The sequence below is a fragment of the Pipra filicauda genome, unplaced genomic scaffold, assembly GCF_003945595.2.
Source record: "Pipra filicauda isolate LSUMZ 115617 unplaced genomic scaffold, ASM394559v2 scaffold406_size631624_pilon, whole genome shotgun sequence".
In the NCBI taxonomy this organism is placed as follows: Eukaryota; Metazoa; Chordata; class Aves; order Passeriformes; family Pipridae; genus Pipra; species Pipra filicauda.
The window spans coordinates 522,593-540,408 of record NW_024104539.1 but is presented as its reverse complement, the minus strand read 5'-3'; the positions used below and the strand labels follow the sequence as shown (position 1 = coordinate 540,408).

Sequence of the window (17,816 nt, the reverse complement as noted above, 5' to 3'; positions counted from 1 at the left end):
CATCTGCTTCGTGCAGCCGTGTCGCCCTGGGCAGCCCTTCCTCGGGGGCTGTGCCCATGGCTCTGGAAGGATTGCTGGATTTTGGAAGTGGGCAGCTTGTGTTGGAGCTGCTCCTTGGTTTGCCAGCCCCTTGTCAGTTGTTCTTTGTGATGTAAATCTGAATTTGAGGGGTTTCATTAGTTTAGGGGCAGAGCTTTGTGTAACAGGGGGTTTGTCCAAATCTCTCACGTCACAGAGCTGCTGTGAATCCACTGACCCACCAGAGTGAGCCCAGTTTGGTTTAGTTCGTGGCCCTTCTCTTGTTGTAAAGGGTGTTCAGCTGTTCAAACAATGTCCTTGTCTCCAGGTCCTCTCAGTGGCTCCCCCGGTTCCAAAGGTGCTGCTGGGCTGAGGAGAGCAGAGCCAGGTTAGAGCTGTGTCTGTGCTGTGCCCACCAGAGCCGGGAGGGAAACCCTCCTGTCAGGGGGGATGGTTCTGCACTGCCCAGGGGACAGGCACTGCCCAGGGGACAGGCACTGCCCAGGAGACAGGCACTGCCAGGGGACAGGCACTGCCCAGGAGACAGGCACTGCCCAGGGGACAGGCACTGCCCAGGGGACAGGCACTGCCCAGGACACACAGCCAGTGTTCCTGTGCTCCCGTGCTGCCAGCCTGCTGGGTGTCGCTGAACACTGCACAGAGGTTCTGCCTTCTGCAAAATGTGCCTTCCTACAGACGTCAAACCCTTCTGGAATGAAGCAGAGTTTTAATGCACAGGTTTTATTTCTCCTTTTGTCTCGAGGGCAAGTTCCCTGTTCCTCTGCCGAGGGGCTGGGCCAGGTCCTGTCCCCAAAACCCCTCCTGTGACCAGGGCAGGCTCAGCCACGGGTGTTACTGAGCCTTGAATGTCTGGAACTCAAGCAGTGCATCTGCAGCTGGATCATTTATACCCATTTTATGTATTTTGGGGAAATACAACACCCTATTTTCAAAGTTCTGAATGTTTTCTTTTGTGGTCTCTTGCTGGATCGTGGTGATCCTGTGTCCATTTTCCATGTCCCCATGGATTCTGTTCTAGGTTGGAGCATCTTGGTTCTGGCAGCACAATACCACCTTTAGACCTATTTTGGCAATACCTGTTCAATCCTTTGTTTTCCCTGGAGTTTCTCTGTAGCTGGAACAGCCCTCACCTTGGTGTTGCTGCTTCCTTCCACCTTGGATTCACCCCAGCTGCCGTTTTTCATTACTTTTGAATGTATCAGGAAGCCTGGATGTCTCGGGAGCGGAGCAGAAATCTCCCAAAGCACGAGTGGTGTCAGCCAAGGGTGGCAGGAGGACACGGATCAGCTCTGGGCAAAGCCCTTAAACTGCTGTCAGACCTCCGGGGGTGCCGGGAGCAGCAAAAGCCCTCGCAGAGCACGTGGTCCCCTCCCCAGACACTGCTCTGTCCAGTGCTGGAGTCACAGGGATGGCTGGATTGGTGCAGCTGGAGAGCATCGAGCCTGCTGGGAAGAGGGACCAGGAGGGAGTGGATGAGGAGGAGGAGTGGGCACAAATCCCACCAGCCCAGCAGCAGGACAGCACAAATCCCACAGCCCACGGTCTGGAACAGAGCCAAAGGGAAGGAAAGCTCTGCAGGGACACAAATACTGGGATTCTGCTGACTAAATACCCATATTCCCTTAACTTTCCTCTGGAGGTTGGAGCCAGGTGGGGGTTGGGCTCTGCTCTCAGGTAACAAGGGACAGGACAAGAGGAAACAGCCTCAAGTTGCACTGAGGGAGCTTTAGGTTGGATATTAGGGAAAACTTTTTCATGGAGAGGGTTGTGCAGCCCTGGCACAGCTGCCCAGGGCAGTGGAGTCCCCTCTCTGGAGGATTTAAAAGCTGTGTGGATGTGGGTCAGTGGTGGCCTGGGCAGTGCAGGGGATGGTTGGACTCGGTGGTCTCTGACAAGGCTGTTCCAGCAGGAGCCAAGAGGAACCGATCCCTTCTGCTGCAGGAACGTCCTCCACTGTAAGTAGCACGTGCATTCCATGGCCTCTGTTCTTCCAGAGCAAGGACTTCGTGGATCCACGTGGCAGAGCCCACAGGTGTGCCCTGTAGCCGTGACAGTTCCATGCTGGTGCCATTCAGCTCCTTTAAACCCAATATCAAGGACAGATCCAAGAAGAATCAAAGCAATCCCAGTCGGGGCTGTGCTGTGGGTGTCAGCGGTGTGGGGAGACCAGCCCCTCATTCCAGAAGTGATTCTAATCCTTCACGTATTTCATCTGCAGGCAAAAACACTGCTTTGAGGATTTGAGCTAAAAGGGACATCAAAATCCATCCTGGGAATTGTGTAAAGCTGGAATGTGAAGACTGAGGGAGTTCCGCAGCGTCTGGGCCGGTGAGTGTGGAGGGTTTCCCTCCTCCTGCTCCTTCCTTCCCTGGGTCACTGTTGCTGCTTCCTTGGGCCAGGCACGGGCTGAGCCTGAGCTGGGAGCAGATCCAGCCAAAAACTGACCCCCAGAGGAGAAGGGGAGATGGAGGAGCTGCCCAGGCTGCTGGGAGTGGGAGGGGGGTGAGGGGTCACGGGAAGACAGTTTTTCTGGAAAAATAATTGTGGCATTGAGCTGGTTCAGCTGGAGAACAGTGTCACAGAGTCCCACGAGGACACTCAAGGACACTCAAAGAGTTGGTCACAGCAAGGCCACAACATTTCAGCTTTGCATCGGAGGTTCCTGGTGTGGAGATCCTGGAGTGGAGGAATGGGAAGGAGCACAGGGGCAGCGGGTGCTCAGTGAGGGGTCGGACTGCTGGGAAAAAAATACCCCCAAACCCCCTTTGTTTGGAAGCAAACAAGGATGTTCTGCTAAGGAAGGACGTGGACACACCTTGTGGAGCACATCCCAAGTTTGCTTGTCCATGCAATGTAACTGTTTTGCTTTATTTTTTTGATACTTGCAAGAATGTCGTCGTACCAATGGGCCAAATCTTGTAAAGTGTGATGGGAGGAGAGGTCCTGGGCTATGGATTTGTGTTTCCTCTGCAGTCATTTCTAATCTATAGAATCAGAAAGATTTATATTGAATATTTATGCTCTGGCTACTGTTTTTATGAGTTTTAGCTGATATCATCCTTCACTGAGACTCTGTTTTCTGCAAATCGAGACATTGCTCCTGTCGGTTTTCAGCTTTGAAGGGAAGGAATTGTGTCTATGTTTTACAAGCTAAAGATACTGGAGGCCAACAATGAAAAATTTCAATGTTCTGTGTAAATCCAAATCACTGCACAATTCCTGGCACTTTTGTGATTATCCCCACAGCAGCCTGTGAAACCATGTGTGGACTTGGTGAGGGTATAACTTGGGACATTGTTTGATCCATAGTTACATCTCTGTTGTTATTTATATGGCCTGGTAAACGGGGGCCAAGGAAGAAAGGATGATAAATTTGGAAGTCCTGTTTTTTCCATCTCATGTTTATCACAGTGTCAGAGACCATTCAATTGTTACCTGAAAGACATAAATTTGTTATCTTCAGACAAAATCTGGGAGCTGGCAGTGAAATGAACGGGATGAAGGGAACGTTCCCAGCTTTTCTCTATTCGGTGTTATGTGGCAGAGATGAAAGGAGGAAAACCACACCCCGAAGAGGTGGACAGACCGTGCCGGGGCGTTCTGGTGCGGAGCAGGAGCACGGGGCGCGCTCCCGTCAGAACTGCGGCCGTGGCACGGTTCATGCCCGTTTTCAGAGGGCACAGAGGCAGCGCTGGCGGGGGCAGTGCCCGTGTGCCGGTCCCGCTCCCAGCCCGGGTTATCGGTGCCCAGGGGCCGGGGCGGCTCCCGCGGCTGCGGCCCCGCGATAGCGCCGGGACGGGAGGGCGGGGAAGGAGCTTCCCCCGGGAGAGCCCCGGCCTGCGGGCCCGGGGAGCGGCAGGGCGGGCAGGGGCGGGATCCCGGTCCTGATCCCACCCCGTCCCTATCCCCATCCCGATCTCGGTCCAGACTCGGTTCCCATCCCGATCCGGTCCCGACACCGATTCCATCCCTGTCCCTGTCTCGGTCCCGATCCCAGTCCCATCCCTATCCCGATCCCGTTCCCATTGCCGATCCCATCCCTATCCCATTCCATCCCTATCCCATTCCATCCCTATCGCCATCCCATCCCTATCCCCATCCCTATCCCCATCCCATCCCATCCCTATCCCATCTCCATTCCCATCCCATCCCTCTCCCCGCCGTTCCCGCCATGGCGGCGGTGGCCCCGCCCCGGTGGGCGTGGCCGAGCGGTGGGCGTGGCCGCGCCGCCGCCGTCCCGTGGTGCCCCGCGCGCTGCCCCGCGGCCGGGCCGGGGCAAGATGGCGGCGGAGGCGGCGGACTCGTGGGGTGGGTGCGGCGGGGCCGGGGGCGCCGGGGGGTCCGGGGGCGCGGGGAGACCCCCGCCCCTCACCCGCTCCTCTCCCCACAGACGCCGACAGCTTCGAGGTGGTGGAGCCGGTGACGAAGCGGCTGGTGCCGGGGGTGGCCGGGGACCGCTGGGCCGGCGAGGATGAGGAGGACGATGTGAAGGTGCGGCGGGCGGGCCCTGCCGGGCCCCGCGGGGCGAGCGGGCTCTGCCGGGCGGCGGCGGGGCCGGGGCGGAGGGGCCGGGCCGCCTTCCGGAGCGCCCCCGGGACGCGGCGGGGCCGGGCCGGGCCCCCACGGGCCGCGGGGGCTCCTCGGGGCGGGTCCCGCCGCTCCGCCCGGGCGGCAGCGACCCCGGGCCGGCCACGGCGGCGGGTCCGACATCGGGAGAGCCCGGGCCGGGCCCTGCCCGGTGCCCCCCGGCCCCCGCTGCCAGGGGCGTGCAGGGGAGGAAAGGACAGACAGAGGCTCTGGAAGCCGAAGTGGCGCCTCCTGCTCCCTGCGGGACCCACCTGCTGCTTCCCCGCTCCTGGGCGCTTTCCCGGCCCTTCCTGCCCCTCTCGACCCGTGGCTGTCCCTGGGTGACACGGCAGGACCGGGTTTGATGACGGCAGTGCTGTGCTGGTGCTTCTGTGCTGACCAGAAACTTCTGGGTTGCCCCAGCACGTCTTTGCCACCTGTTCTTACCTCTTCACAGCCCATGGAAAGGGTTGTTGCTGTTTCAGGGTGGTGTCTGTTTGGGATTGGGGTTGAAACGTGTGGATGACCATTCCTGGCGTCTCTGAAGGCAGAGGTTCCCCAGGGGCCGTTTGCTCCTGCTTGCTTCCAGCTGCCCCTTGGCAGGGTGGTGGTGCCACAGAAACCTCCTTTGCTCCCTGTTTATATGGATGATGCAAAGGGGTGCCAGGGAACACACAGGGAATGTGCCAGATGGATTTCAAGGCCAGGTTGGACGGGGCTTGGAGCAGCCTGGTCTAGTGGAAGGTGTCCCTGCCCATGGCAGGGGGTGGGACCAGATGGGCTTTAATAAGGTCCCTTCCAACCCAAACCACTCCGGGATTCCATGAGTAGAATTAGTCAATCAAAAAAGACCTTTTTGTTTCCAGTGCAGCCCTGGGACATTGTAACAGACCCTGGGGATGGGATGGGTCACTGTAACAGGGGGGAAGGTTCCTGCAGTTCCTGCCCTGGAGTGTTGCTGGTGCTGGGTGAGGACTGGGTTTGGTGTCTGGACACTGTTACCAGAATCTCTGGAAAACACCAGCAGTTGTTCTCAGGGCCCGGGGTGGGATTCTGTCCATAAGCACTACAAAAAGTAGTTCATCTTCTCTTCCAGAAAGCAAAAGTTACCAAATGTCTGTGAGTTACATTTGTCCACTTTCCTTCTTAAATTGAGTGACTGCCAGGCCCCGGGGGTCCCAGGTGACACCTGGGAGCAGCAGGACAAGGACAGGAGTGGGAACAGCAGCTCCAGGCCTGGGAACAGTGTGGGGCTGCAGCTGGGTCGGAGTTAGGCAGGTGTCTGTGGGATTTGTACACCTGGGGTTTGTCCAGGTGCAGCTCTGACTCCTCTCTGTGACATTTCCTGTTCCTCCTTCCTTGGGGAGCTTTCCTGCTGGGATGGAGCGGGTCCAGGAGAGCTGGACTGGGCTGGTTCTCCTGAGCACACCTGGGGGTTCTGTGTCTGTTTAACAGAGGAACAAAGTTTCCTCACATGGAATCCCTGAATCCCAGGCTGGTTTGGGCTGGAAGGGACTTTAAAGCTCATCCAGTTCCACACCCTGCCATGGGCAGGGACACCTTCCACTATCCCAGGTTGTTCCAACCTGGCCTTGGACACTTCCAGGGATCCAGGGGCAGCCACAGCTTCTCTGGGCAACCTGTGCCAGGGCCTCCCCACCCTCACAGGGAAGGGTTATTCCCAATATCCCATCTATCCCTGTCCTCTGGCAGTGGGAAGCCATTTTACATCTTACATTTTATATCTTACATGTAATAAGAATGCAGCTACTTAACTATTTCCAGGGGATTATGGATTTAGAACTGGAGCTCCATCTAGAGAGGATCCAGCAAAGGCAGGTGGTTTGTTTTGGTTTATTTTCCTTTGATTTGCTCTTCCTGCCAAGTCCCAAAGCCCCCAGAGCTGGGCTGGGGGTGGTGTCAGGCTCTGGATTCCTCAGTGCAAGGGCCCCCTGTGGGGAAATTCCCACACGAGGGAAGTGACGTGGCCTCAAGCAGCAGCACCAAGTGTTTTGTGAGCGGGATTGTCCGAGGGTATGTCACGCTCTGGAATGTGCTTTGTGTCTTCAGATCTGGAGTCTATTTTGGATGATTCTGTAGCAATGAACTCGCATTAACTGTTAGTTGGGAAATGTCGACTTCCCCAGGTTTAAAATTAGCCCCTTTGGTAACAGAACTCCTCAGTACTCCCCAGCACACGCGCTCCCAGCAGCTGGGCCCCTGCCAGGGAATTTTGATGTATTGACTCAGTGCTGGCAGAGCCAGAGCTGGGCAGTGCCTGTTCCCACCACGTGCCCTGGACCTGTCACTTCCCAGTCCTGTCTCCTTGGAAGTTGTTTCAGGAGCCCTGATGTGATTGGGGTGCAGAAACAGTGTTGAAATGCTTGGAATAAAGGTGTTCTCTTGGAATTACTGTAGCAGTGCAAAGACACAGCACTGAGGCAGTTTGCTCTTCCTCCAGGAGAGCTCCCTGGAGTTTATAGGCACAGCTGGTAGGCCATGGAATTCCCTGGAGTTCCTAGGCCAGGAGGGCTCTGCTGGGGGTCAGAGCATGTCCCATCAGGTGCAGCCCCTGCCCACATGCCCTCTGGGAGGTCTCCCACAGTGCCATGGAGTGTTTTCCCTCCATCCCTCCTGGCCAGGCCCTTCCCCTGGAGGTTGGCCCTGGTTCCCAGCCCTGGTTCCCAGCCCTGGCCATGGAGGATGGGGCAGGGGCAGAGGCAGCTCCTGCAGTGCTGAGTGCAGCTATTTAAGAGGTGGGTGTAACAAACTCTTAATTAGATGGGAGCTAAAATAATGCTGCTCCAGATTCAAGTCAGCTCCTTGGAATGTGGCAGGGAAGCCGAGTCCCTTGGAAGTGCCAATTACCCGGGGTGAGCTGGTGGATGGACTCGGTGTCTCCTTGCTGGGATCAGCACATCCCAGTGGGACCTGGGGCTCTGCACCAACCCCTCTGGGGGAGCCTGCCAGGAAATCCCTGCCTGCTTTGCCTGGCCCCTCACATGGCTGCTGGGAGGTGGGAACAGGGAATGATCTGTGGGTGGGAAGAGTCCTTTGGTGGCTCCTTTGCTTATAAAAAAGCAACTGTCCTTGGTCAGAACATTGGCCAGGGGAGGTTTAGGTGGGATATCAGGAAGAATTTTTGCATGGAAAGGGTTGTGCAACCCTGGCACAGCTGCCCAGGGCAGTCCCCATCCCTGGAAGTGTTCACAAAACACGAGGACATGGCACTTGGGGACTTGGGTTAGTGGTGAACACGGGGCTTGATGATTTTAGAGGTCCCTTCCCACCTGAATGTTTCCCTGAAAACCTGTTCAAACCCGTGGTCTTGTGACTGTTGGAATTCCTGCCTAACTCTGGGCTCCCTGTGTCCTCCTCTGCTTCCTGCCTCTTCCCCTGCTCCCACAGCATGGCTTTGTGTGCTGGTGGTGCGTTGGCAGCAGCTCCAGGGAGGTTTTCACCTGGGCTCTGCAGTTCCATGGGCACCACGGGAATGCTTTCCCAGCACAGGGAGCGGGGCCCTGGGGGTGGTGTTGAACCAGAACAGCCTGTGCTGGTTTCAGATGGTTCCCGCAGAGCCACATCCACCTTCAGTGCCGTTCCAGGGTCTCATGATACAAGAAATGAGAATAAAATCCTGTTTTTTGGGGGGGTATTTGGCTGTTTGTGACCTGGCTGTTGCAGCTATTGACATGAACTGATTATTTAACCAAAAACTGCCTTATTCTTGGTAAGAACTTGTCCAAAACAGCATGGACAGCCCCCAGAAACTTGTGCTGCAGCTCCCACAGCTCCCTCACTCTGACACGTGAGATTAATGGGTTTGTGGGCATTTAAAGAGATTCAGGGTATCTCTAAAAGAATCTTTATTGCTTTGCAGGATAACTGGGATGATGAGGAGGAAGAGGAGGAGGTGAAGGAGACAGAGGTAAAACAAGGTAAGACTTCAAGGTAACACTTGGCTCTGTACCAGCATCAGAACAGACACTGATTTTGTCTGGGGGTGTGTGAGGATCCAAACCTGGGCTGGGCTTGAGTTTAACAAAAGGGTGTCTTTGCCTCTGTGTTCAAGCCCCAGTAGCTGAGGTGGGTAGCTTTGAGTGTTTATGATTGTGGGGGAAAAAACCTCATCCTCAGAACTCCTGAGAGCTGCATTTATTGTTCCATGCCTTACAGAACCGAAAGTTTCAGAAAAAAAGAAAATAGCAGAAAAAATCAAAGAAAAAGAAAAGCTACAGAAGAAAAAGCAAGAGGAGCTTAAAAAAAGGGTAATTCCTGATTTCTTCTGGGTTGTATAAATTGCAGAGGGCAGGTTTGATGGGCTGTTTTGGAGGTTGAACAAGACCTGTAAAGGTCTTGACTCGTCTGACAGACCAACCTTAGGTGTTGTAGGGGTTTAGTTCCTGTGTGATTGAACCAGTGATGGGAGCAGTTCCTTTGGGTGCACCACGTGCTGGCAGAGGCAGGTGTGGGAGCTCAGTGTGGTTGGTGTTCCTCCCCATGGCTTGTGAGATGCCCATTCCTTGGCACAGGGCACTGCTCCAGGGGGGGTTCCCAGCTCTGTCCAGGCTGACCCAGGGCAGGAGGGGGCAGTTCAGTGGCCCTGCAGGAGCCCCCACGTCCCAAGGGTGCCATTTTCTCCTGTGTGCATTTCCCCCCAGTTAGAGGCACCAGAGGAGCAGAAGGAGCTCACACCAGAAGAACAGTTGGCAGACAAACTACGGCTAAAGAAGCTACAAGAGGAGTCAGACCTGGAGTTAGCAAAGGAAACATTTGGTGAGTGTCAAATCTGTCAACCTGCAGGAGCCTGCAAAGGCTGAGCAGGGCTTGGCTCTCAGCACATGAGCTGTGGCACTGAGAACAGAGAACTGGCAGAGATGCTGATGCACAGCAGCATTCCTCAAAGAGGGAAGTGTCTTCCCTTGATTACAGTGGGTGATTCAGCTCATTGCTCAGGGGAAATGGTGCTGTGAGCTGTCAGAGTGCAGTGCTTGGGGCTGCACTGGATACACCTGCAAAGAACCAACCCGAGTTTTGCACTCAGGAGCCTGAGACAGGAATGGTTTATCTGAGGGGAAAGGGGCCTCGTGCAGTGCAGGTTGTCCAGAGAACAGGAATAGCTGGGTCAAACTCCTGAGCTTGAAAGAGGGTTAGAGGCAGACTTTGGAAAAGGGGGAATGGCTTCCCACTGCCAGAGGGCAGGGTTAGATGGCATACTGGGAATGATTCTCCCCTGTGAGGGTGGGCAGGCCCTGGCACAGGTTGCCCAGAGAAGCTGTGGCTGCCCCTGGATCCCTGGATCCCAGGCCAGGTTGGATGGGGCTTGGAGCAACCTGGGCTAGTGGGAGGTGTCCCTGCCCATGGCAGGGGTGGGACTGGGTGGTCTTTAAGGTCCCTTCCAACCCAAACCATTCCAAGATTCTTTGAAATCACAGAGTTTTGCAGCAAAATCCCCTCCTGTGAGGCCAAGGAGTCAGGCTGGCTCTGTGAGGAGCAGAGCTCAGTGGGGTGGGAGCAGCCAGGCCGGCTCCGGGGTCACCTTTTAGGGTCCCAGCTCATGTTCTCTGTAACCTCTGTCTTTCCACGCAGGTGTAAATAACACTTGTGGAATAGATGCCATGAATCCCTCTACAAAAGATGACTTCACGGAATTTGGCAAACTCCTAAAGGAGAAAATCACACAGTACGAGAAGTCGTTACATTACGCCGGGTTTTTGGAAGCGTTAGTTCGGGACGTCTGTATCTCCTGTAAGTTCAGACAGCCCCCCGTGCTGCCACATTGGGATGGAGCTGGAGTGGAAAACATGCTGTGATAGGGAATGCTCAGTGGAGGTGGCTCTGTGGAGTTTGCACTAAATGAAGCACTGACCTGATTCCATTCCCACAAAGTCCGTTAAGGATTCTCTCGTGCCAGAGCTGCTCTTTCTGCACATCAGTGAGAGACAGTCATTGAAAAAGTGTGAATTTTTATACTTATCTAAATCCTGCATGTTTTCCTTGAAGCCTTTTTTAATAATAATAATAGTAATAATAATAATGATAATGATGATAATAATAATAATAATAATATAAATTATTATCTAAGGCAGATAACTTGAGTTTCCCTCATCTGGGGGGAAACTATTCTAAAACTGAGTTTGTGTAATTCTGGGACTGCAGAATAATTGTTCTGGAATTCAGCGTGTAACTACAGAGAGAAACTACTTCAAACTCCTTTTCCCACTGCCCTGGTGGCTGAAGCACTTGGAGAACTCAGTGGGATCTGTCCTGTCCTGTCCCCAGTTGTCCTTCAGGGAGCGGTAACTGGATCCCAGTGAGGGTAAATCCAGCCATCCTGGCTGGCAGCTGGGACCTTCCATCTCAGACAGATTCCAGAGCCCCTCAGGGGAGGGACTGCCAATGTCTCACCATTTAGTGACAGTAATTTATTGTTAATCCACTGCTCCTTTTGATACATTTTACTGTGTCCGTATTTTCCTCTTCAGATGCCTCATTAGGACTCTTGTGTTCATAGCTTAATTTGCAAGTTTTACCTTCTAAAACACTCCGAGGTACCAGCTGGAATCCTTGTTAGGATTGTAAGGACCAGAACCTTTCACTCTCGTTTGGTGATTTAAACAAAGATCCTGCCCATAGTTACACTAATGCTCGGCTCCAGTTTTAGAGGCTGTTGATGTTATTTAACATTTGACTGCATTGTAGGAACATTGATAAGGAATCTTTTTCTTTTATCCTTTTTCCCCCCCCCAATGCAGTGGAAGTGGATGATTTGAAAAAGATCACAAACACTCTGACAGTACTATGCAGTGAAAAACAAAAACAAGAGAAGGTAAGATTGCTCAGGGCTCACAGCACCTGCAGGGGCTCCCCTGGGAGGTGGTGACAGGGTAACTCTGACTTACCTAACGGGTTTGGGGTGAGTAGGAGGAGGGGAAATGGGCCCCTTGGATGCTGCTGTAGTGTTAAATCCTCTTTGCTGTGTGAGGTGAGCAGGAGTTGATTGACTGTTGAGATTCCAGGCAAAACATGGATTGATTCCCATCCAGGGAGTGGGTGGGGTGGGAACATCAGCACTGGTACATTGAGCACAGGGTATGTGAGTGCTCCTACCCAGTGGGGTCACTGACTGGGGCAGTGACAGAGCCCTGGGCCTGTCCAATAAACCTCCTCCTCCCCCTCCTGCAGAATAAAGCCAGAAAGAAGAAAAAAGGGGTTGTTCCTGGAGGGGGGCTGAAGGCGACGATGAAAGACGACCTGGCCGACTACGGGGGCTACGACGGCGAGTACGTACAAGACTTTGAAGACTTCATGTGACATTTATCTTCCTTCTGTTGTCTTTCTGTTGCCCATAATCCCTTAAACATGTAGCACAACTTTTCTTCCTTTAAATTCTGCCAAATGCTACAATCAGAATTGCAGTATCTGTGTGCTGGGGGTTGGACGTGCCCAGCCCCGGGCGGAAGCTCCGGGCGGGGGTAGAAGGGAAAAGGTCTGAAAATTGCAGTTAAAAACCCAAAATTCTGATGATGGGCACTGCTGCTATTTAATTTGATAGCAACAGCCACTAAATTGGGAAGGAATTGGAAAGGGGTGAAGGATTACAACCAGCACAGCTCCATGGCATGGCCTCACCTGCCCCTGTCCAGGGCCAGGGCCATGAGCACGAGCAGTTTGCAGCAAGGGCAGGGTGTGCACGTAGAGTTCCAGTCGCTTTGTCTTGAGTTAGAGCTTGAGGTTCTCAGTATTTTGGGAAGGGCACTGCTACCTTCAGTGTGGGATACTGCACCTGGGAGCCTGTCCCCTGGGCCAGCCCTGCTCCACAGCCTGACACCTGAGCAGCAGCTGCTGGGGCAGAGCAAGGCAAACCCACTTGTGTCTCCAGGATGAACTTTAGTTCCATTCACCTAAATTTCTACTAATGCAGCTCTTGGGGTGGGTGTTCTTTAACAGTTAATTAATGGGTTTAAGTGTAAAACAAAAACCAAACCACAAGACTTCCTTGGGGCTCTCCTGGGTTGTGGTGGGTCTTTCATGACTCGGCCCTTTTCTTCCATTAAAAAACCAAACTTGCTTTGCAAACTGCAGCAGTTCCTCCGGTTGGGCAAATTGTTATGTTAACAATTACAACATCTGCAATGTTTTATAAAGCAACTAATTTAATAAAAATCACTATTGAGGACTTCACCAGGCTGGCCTTGGAGCAGTTCTTTTGGGACTGACAAGAAATACCTGAAGAGGAAGCTTTGCAAAGCTAAGCTGTGCTGTGCCTGTGCCGGCTGCCTGAGCCTGGAAAGGAGGTTAATATTTATATAAATATTTATATTTAATATCTAGATTAATATTTAATAACAGTAAGAATTCATTTGCACTCAATTACTTCTTTTACTTCAGGACAGCAGAATTAGGAATGTGCTGTTTGGAGCTGTACAAGACCTTAGAAAACAAGCCCAGTCTAATCAGACTGGACTCAGAGAATGGATTATCCTTGTGTGTACCTGAAACCTTTGCTAATTCTGCTTATTCCACCCCCTTGTACTGGATATTCTGCACAGCTGTTTGGATGCAACTCCTGAGGTGCTCCCTCCCCCCCACCCCAAAATTTAAAGGGCTGCTGGATCTCTGGTCCATCCCCACCTGTGCCACTCTATCTGCTGGTGACTCCAGTCATTTATAAACAATAAGATTTATTATTATACAATTTTAGGTTAATACAGTCTCAGCATTTAAAATATTTACAACCACCACCAGATTTCTGGAGTAACTTTCTCTCAGCAGCAGAGCCCTGGGAGCAGGTCACTGATAACATCTGTGATCAGCACTGACCCTGCAGGAAGTGTTGCAGCCGGGCTGTGCTCCAGGGCTGGAATTCAGTTGGATAAGAGGTCATTGAGGCAGCAGCCTGTCTGAGGGTCCTTCAGCAGGGAATTCACCACATCATAGAACTTGTGGTCATAGGCCAGCCTGTAGTAGGTGTAAATGTCCTCACAGTGGGCGAGGAACCGCTTCAGGTTCTTCAGAGCAGCATCAGCAGGGGGGTGTTGTTGGACCCTGAAAACAATTGCACTGTGACTGAAACAGAAAAGCTTCCCAGGCACAAAGAGACTCCTGGTCTGGGCCCGTAACAAGAGCTCCCTGTTTGTCCAGCTCAGGAACAAGGGTGGAGCAGTGCTCCTTCCACACTGTGCTCAGGAAACTAAACCTGCAAAGAAATTGTCCCTGCTGGGGGGGAGGCCCTGGCACAGGTTGCCCAGAGAAGCTGTGGCTGCCCCTGGATCCCTGGAAGTGTCCAAGGCCAGGTTGGATGGGGCTTGGAGCAACCTGGGCTAGTGGGAGGTGTCCCTGAGTTGGAACAGGATGGGCATTAGGGTCCCTCCCAACCCAAACCATTCCAGGATTCTACCTCCAGCCCCTGCATATCACAAGAAAGGTTTGACACTTCCCCGCTGTCAAAGCTGCTCCTCCCGAGGTCCCTGTGGAGAACAAAGCTGCACCTGGAGCACAGAACTCACTTCTTGGCCACCTCCTCGAACAGGCTGGGCCTCAGTGGCCTCTGCTGCTTGAACTCCTCCAGGTAGGTGAAGTCCCCCTTGGTGATCACCTGCTGGTGCAGAACCTCAGCCCAGTCTGGGAGGAACTCGTAGGCCTCGGCCACGATGGCTGCCTGCAGGGAGAGCAGGGGCTGCAGTGACTCACAGGAAAGGGCTGATGGCACAGAAAACACTGGAACAGTCCAGGTCTTCTGCTTGGCCCAGCTCTTGATGCAGAGGAACAAAGGTAACAAAGTACAGCACATAATCCTCCTTAACCCCTAAACAAGATGTCAGAGGGGGGTTGTCTGTTGTCTTTTAGATAAACCTTTTTGTTTCTTATTTCCAAATTTACAAACTGATGGATGCCAATGTAAATTAGATTTAAAGCCCATCCAGTCCTACCCCCTGCCATGGGCAGGGACACCTTCCACTAGCCCAGGTTGCTCCAAGCCCCGTCCAGCCTGGCCTTGGACACTTCCAGGGATCCAGGGGCAGCCACAGCTTCTCTGGGCAACCTGTGCCAGGGCCTGCCCACCCTCACGGGGAAGATTTCTTACCAGTATCCCACCTAAGCCTGCTCTCTGGCAGTGGGAAGCCATTCCCTGTGTCCTGTCCCTCCGGGCCACTGAATATCCCAGGATATATATTTGGGACAACAGCCCCGGGCCGTGGTGGCCCCGTGGAAGGGCTGGGCAGTGCCCCCAGGACACAGTGCCCGGGTTCTGCCCTGTGAAACAGCCACTGCCAACAGAGTGACCCGAGGGAGCCCAGCTCACCTGGTAGAACCTGGGCAGGGCCAGGATGGTGTCCATCAGGTCCTGCCTGCCCAGGCTGATGATCCTGGTGCTCTGCCCCGAGCCCAGGAAGTGCAGCTGCAGCGTGATGAGCCTGGTGAGGCGGCGGCAGCGCAGGGACTGCCGCACACACGAGTCCTGCAACAACAGAGGCAGAGCAGCCCTGAGAGCAGCCAAGGGCTCCGAGCTGGGCAGGGATGGAGCGCTGCAGGCTTAGCACTGACCATATTCCAGTAGTTTTAAACACAGCTCCACTCCCCACATCCATCAGAATAGTTCCACCATAATCACACCCTGGTTTAAACACTTTGTTCTACTCTTACTCTTTAAGTTCCTGGTCCCTGCTCTGAAACTGGGGAACTGATGTAACCCCAGGGGTTAAAGCCTGAGCAGGGGCCAGCACAGCATCCTGGGGCACAGCTGTTACTGGGGCTGCTGGAGCCGCTGGGCTGGCACAGACAGAGATTCCCTGGCTCCTTTTCCAAAGGCCAGGATGCTGCAAACCTTCCCCAGAGCAGCTCTGGGTGTTCTCCCAGCTCAGCCCACTCCTGACGTGCTCCCAAATCTATACACAAGTCGTTCCACTCCACCTCACTTTACCTTGGAGTAACTTTCTGCTGCATCAATGAAGAGAGTCAGAGCTTTCAGCAGCAGCTTCTTTAAATTTGCAACATCCTGGAGAGACTCCTCTGAAACAGGAAAAAAAAAAAATAACCAATTATTTATAAAGGTAAGTTACAAAAATCCCTCCCAGTGCCAGGTCTGTCCCTGGTGGTGCCTCAGAAAGCAACAGACTAAATCAGAATTTTTGTTTTAAAAAAGCAGGAAAAAACACCCTTGCTGCCTGTTCAGTTGTTAATGGACCACAGGTACTGCTGGGGCCTGGCCAAGTGATTGCAGAAGTGGAAAGGAACCCCAGGCACACATTTGTGGTAGATCCCAGCAGTGACTATTACCAGATCAATTCAGAAATCATTGGCACAGCTCCAGCACTGGCTGCTGGCTCTGCAGAGCCCCCTGTGCCCCCAGCCCCTCCCAGCTGTGCAGGGCTCACACGGGGCACCCTGAACTCTTCCCTTGCACAGACATAAACCCAACACTTCACATACACACTCTGTACAAAACCACTGTGTCCCATCCTGTTCAAGGGAGGAAAACATGGCTTGTCCCACGTGAGGGACCACAGGAATGGTACATCCAGTAAGAGCCAAAAATGCCCCTCTTTGGAGAACACCCAGGCAGTCAGGAACTGTCAGGGACAAGAACCGCCCGGGCCGGGCAGGCAGGAGCAGTTTAAGGGGCGTTCCCAGACAAGCAGAGGGGCGTTCCCTCCCCCTGCCCCGGGCTGTCGGCACTGACCCCAGGGCCGGGACTCGATGAGTTTGAGCTGGGTGCGGGCGGCGGCCTCGTGGTTCTCCCCGATCTCCCTGCACATGCTGAAGCACAGCGCGATCATGTTGTGCTTCTCGCTGTCCCCGGGCCGGCAGCGTTTGATGTACTCGAGCAGCGCCGTCTTCAGCGTCCCACTCTGGGGAGGGAGGGCACTCTGAGCCTGCGGGCTTGGCTTTCACCCACACTCTGGTACCCGCAGGCAACTCTGGTACAACGTTCCAAAAAGTGATCGCTACACTCTCCATACTTGGGAGTCATCCTTGGGCTCAACTACATCCTGCTGGGCAAGAAAATCCAGCACCTGGGCATTTCTCTACTTACAAATGTCAAAAGTGACTTGTTTTAAACAAAGCTATGAATATTATGGTTTTTAAAACCCCCATGAAACTTTAACTGGAAGTAAAAGCAAAGCAGGACATGAAAACTCTGACAATGCCAAGTCTGAAGTTTCAATGCCGCTCTCATTGCAGCCCTGAACTAATTAGAAAAAACTGGTTCAACTAAACCTAGAATAACCCCAGAATTCATTTATTTCTATGAAACAAGACTCACAGTTCCTGCACTCCAATAAGTAAAATCCCCAGGTAATCCCACGTTGTGTAAACACCAGTTTCTGATGCAGCCACACCAGTCCCCGAGTGTTCCCCCCCTCCCCTCCACATACCGGGTCCAGTTTCTTCCTCATGAGCACCTCGAAGTGCTGCCTGTGGTGCAGCAGCTCGAAGATGTAGCTCATCTCCGTGTACCGCCCGATGCCCGTCAGCAGCCGCACCTGCGGGACCGGGACCGGGACCTGGGCCAGGGCAGGGCGGGCACAGGGGCCACCCCAGCCTGGCACAGGGGCCACCCCAGCCTGGCACACGTTCCCCTGCAGCCACAGGGGCCACCCCAGCCTGGCACACGTTCCCCTGCAGCCACAGGAGCCACCCCAGCCTGGCACACGTTCCCCTGCAGCCACAGGAGCCACCCCAGCCTGGCACACGTTCCCCTGCAGCCACAGGGGGTTAGTTTTAAACCAACCTACTGCATCCTTTCTACAGTGAGGCGAAGGGACATCGTTTCAGCAAATAAAAATAGCCAGGGAACATTTTAGCACGGACACCATTCCACTGGGCATGTCCCAGGAATCCTCCCAAGACAGGAATGAAAAATGCCCAACAGCCCAGTAACACATATCAGCACATTTCACCAGTGACTGAATTACTTTCCCATTCCAGTTACTACACTGTTGCCACCTCACTATTCCACTACCTCCACCTCTTTTTCCAGAGAAGTCATTTAAGAGCATCTGTGACATAAAAATCATCACCTGCACACAGCAGACCAAACACTCAAGACCAGTCACTCAGAGGTGAATGACTGAACTCCATCCCTGGAAGTGTCCAAGGCCAGGTTGGACAGGGCTTGGAGCAACCTGGGCTAGTGGAAGGTGTCCCTGCCCATGGCAGGGGGTGGAACTGGTCCCCTCCAACCCAAGGCAGTCTGGGATTCTGGG

At 53.7% G+C, this 17,816-nt stretch overlaps 2 protein-coding genes across 2 annotated transcripts in view; one reads left to right on the top strand and one right to left on the bottom strand.

The window, feature by feature from the left end:
• Positions 1-4,308: 4,308 nt before the first annotated feature.
• Positions 4,309-12,789, top strand: EIF3J (eukaryotic translation initiation factor 3 subunit J). The gene is made up of 8 exons (XM_027733921.2): positions 4,309-4,347; positions 4,430-4,530; positions 8,486-8,543; positions 8,782-8,873; positions 9,267-9,381; positions 10,195-10,353; positions 11,361-11,434; positions 11,791-12,789. The coding sequence occupies exons 1-8, from the start codon at positions 4,320-4,322 to the stop codon at positions 11,917-11,919; spliced, it is 756 nt and encodes a 251-aa protein (XP_027589722.1). The 5' UTR covers positions 4,309-4,319; the 3' UTR covers positions 11,920-12,789.
• A 481-nt stretch (positions 12,790-13,270) lies between these two features.
• SPG11 (SPG11 vesicle trafficking associated, spatacsin) overlaps positions 13,271-17,816 on the bottom strand; it is a 29,701-nt gene continuing 25,155 nt past the window's right edge. Inside the window, exons 36-41 of the mRNA XM_027733919.2 lie at positions 16,986-17,093; positions 16,289-16,457; positions 15,530-15,618; positions 14,912-15,067; positions 14,115-14,266; positions 13,271-13,653 (exon numbers count right to left, since the gene is read on the bottom strand). Of these exons, the coding sequence (XP_027589720.2) occupies positions 13,473-13,653; positions 14,115-14,266; positions 14,912-15,067; positions 15,530-15,618; positions 16,289-16,457; positions 16,986-17,093 (855 nt within the window). The 3' untranslated portion in view covers positions 13,271-13,472. The remainder of the gene's footprint in view (positions 13,654-14,114; positions 14,267-14,911; positions 15,068-15,529; positions 15,619-16,288; positions 16,458-16,985; positions 17,094-17,816) is intronic.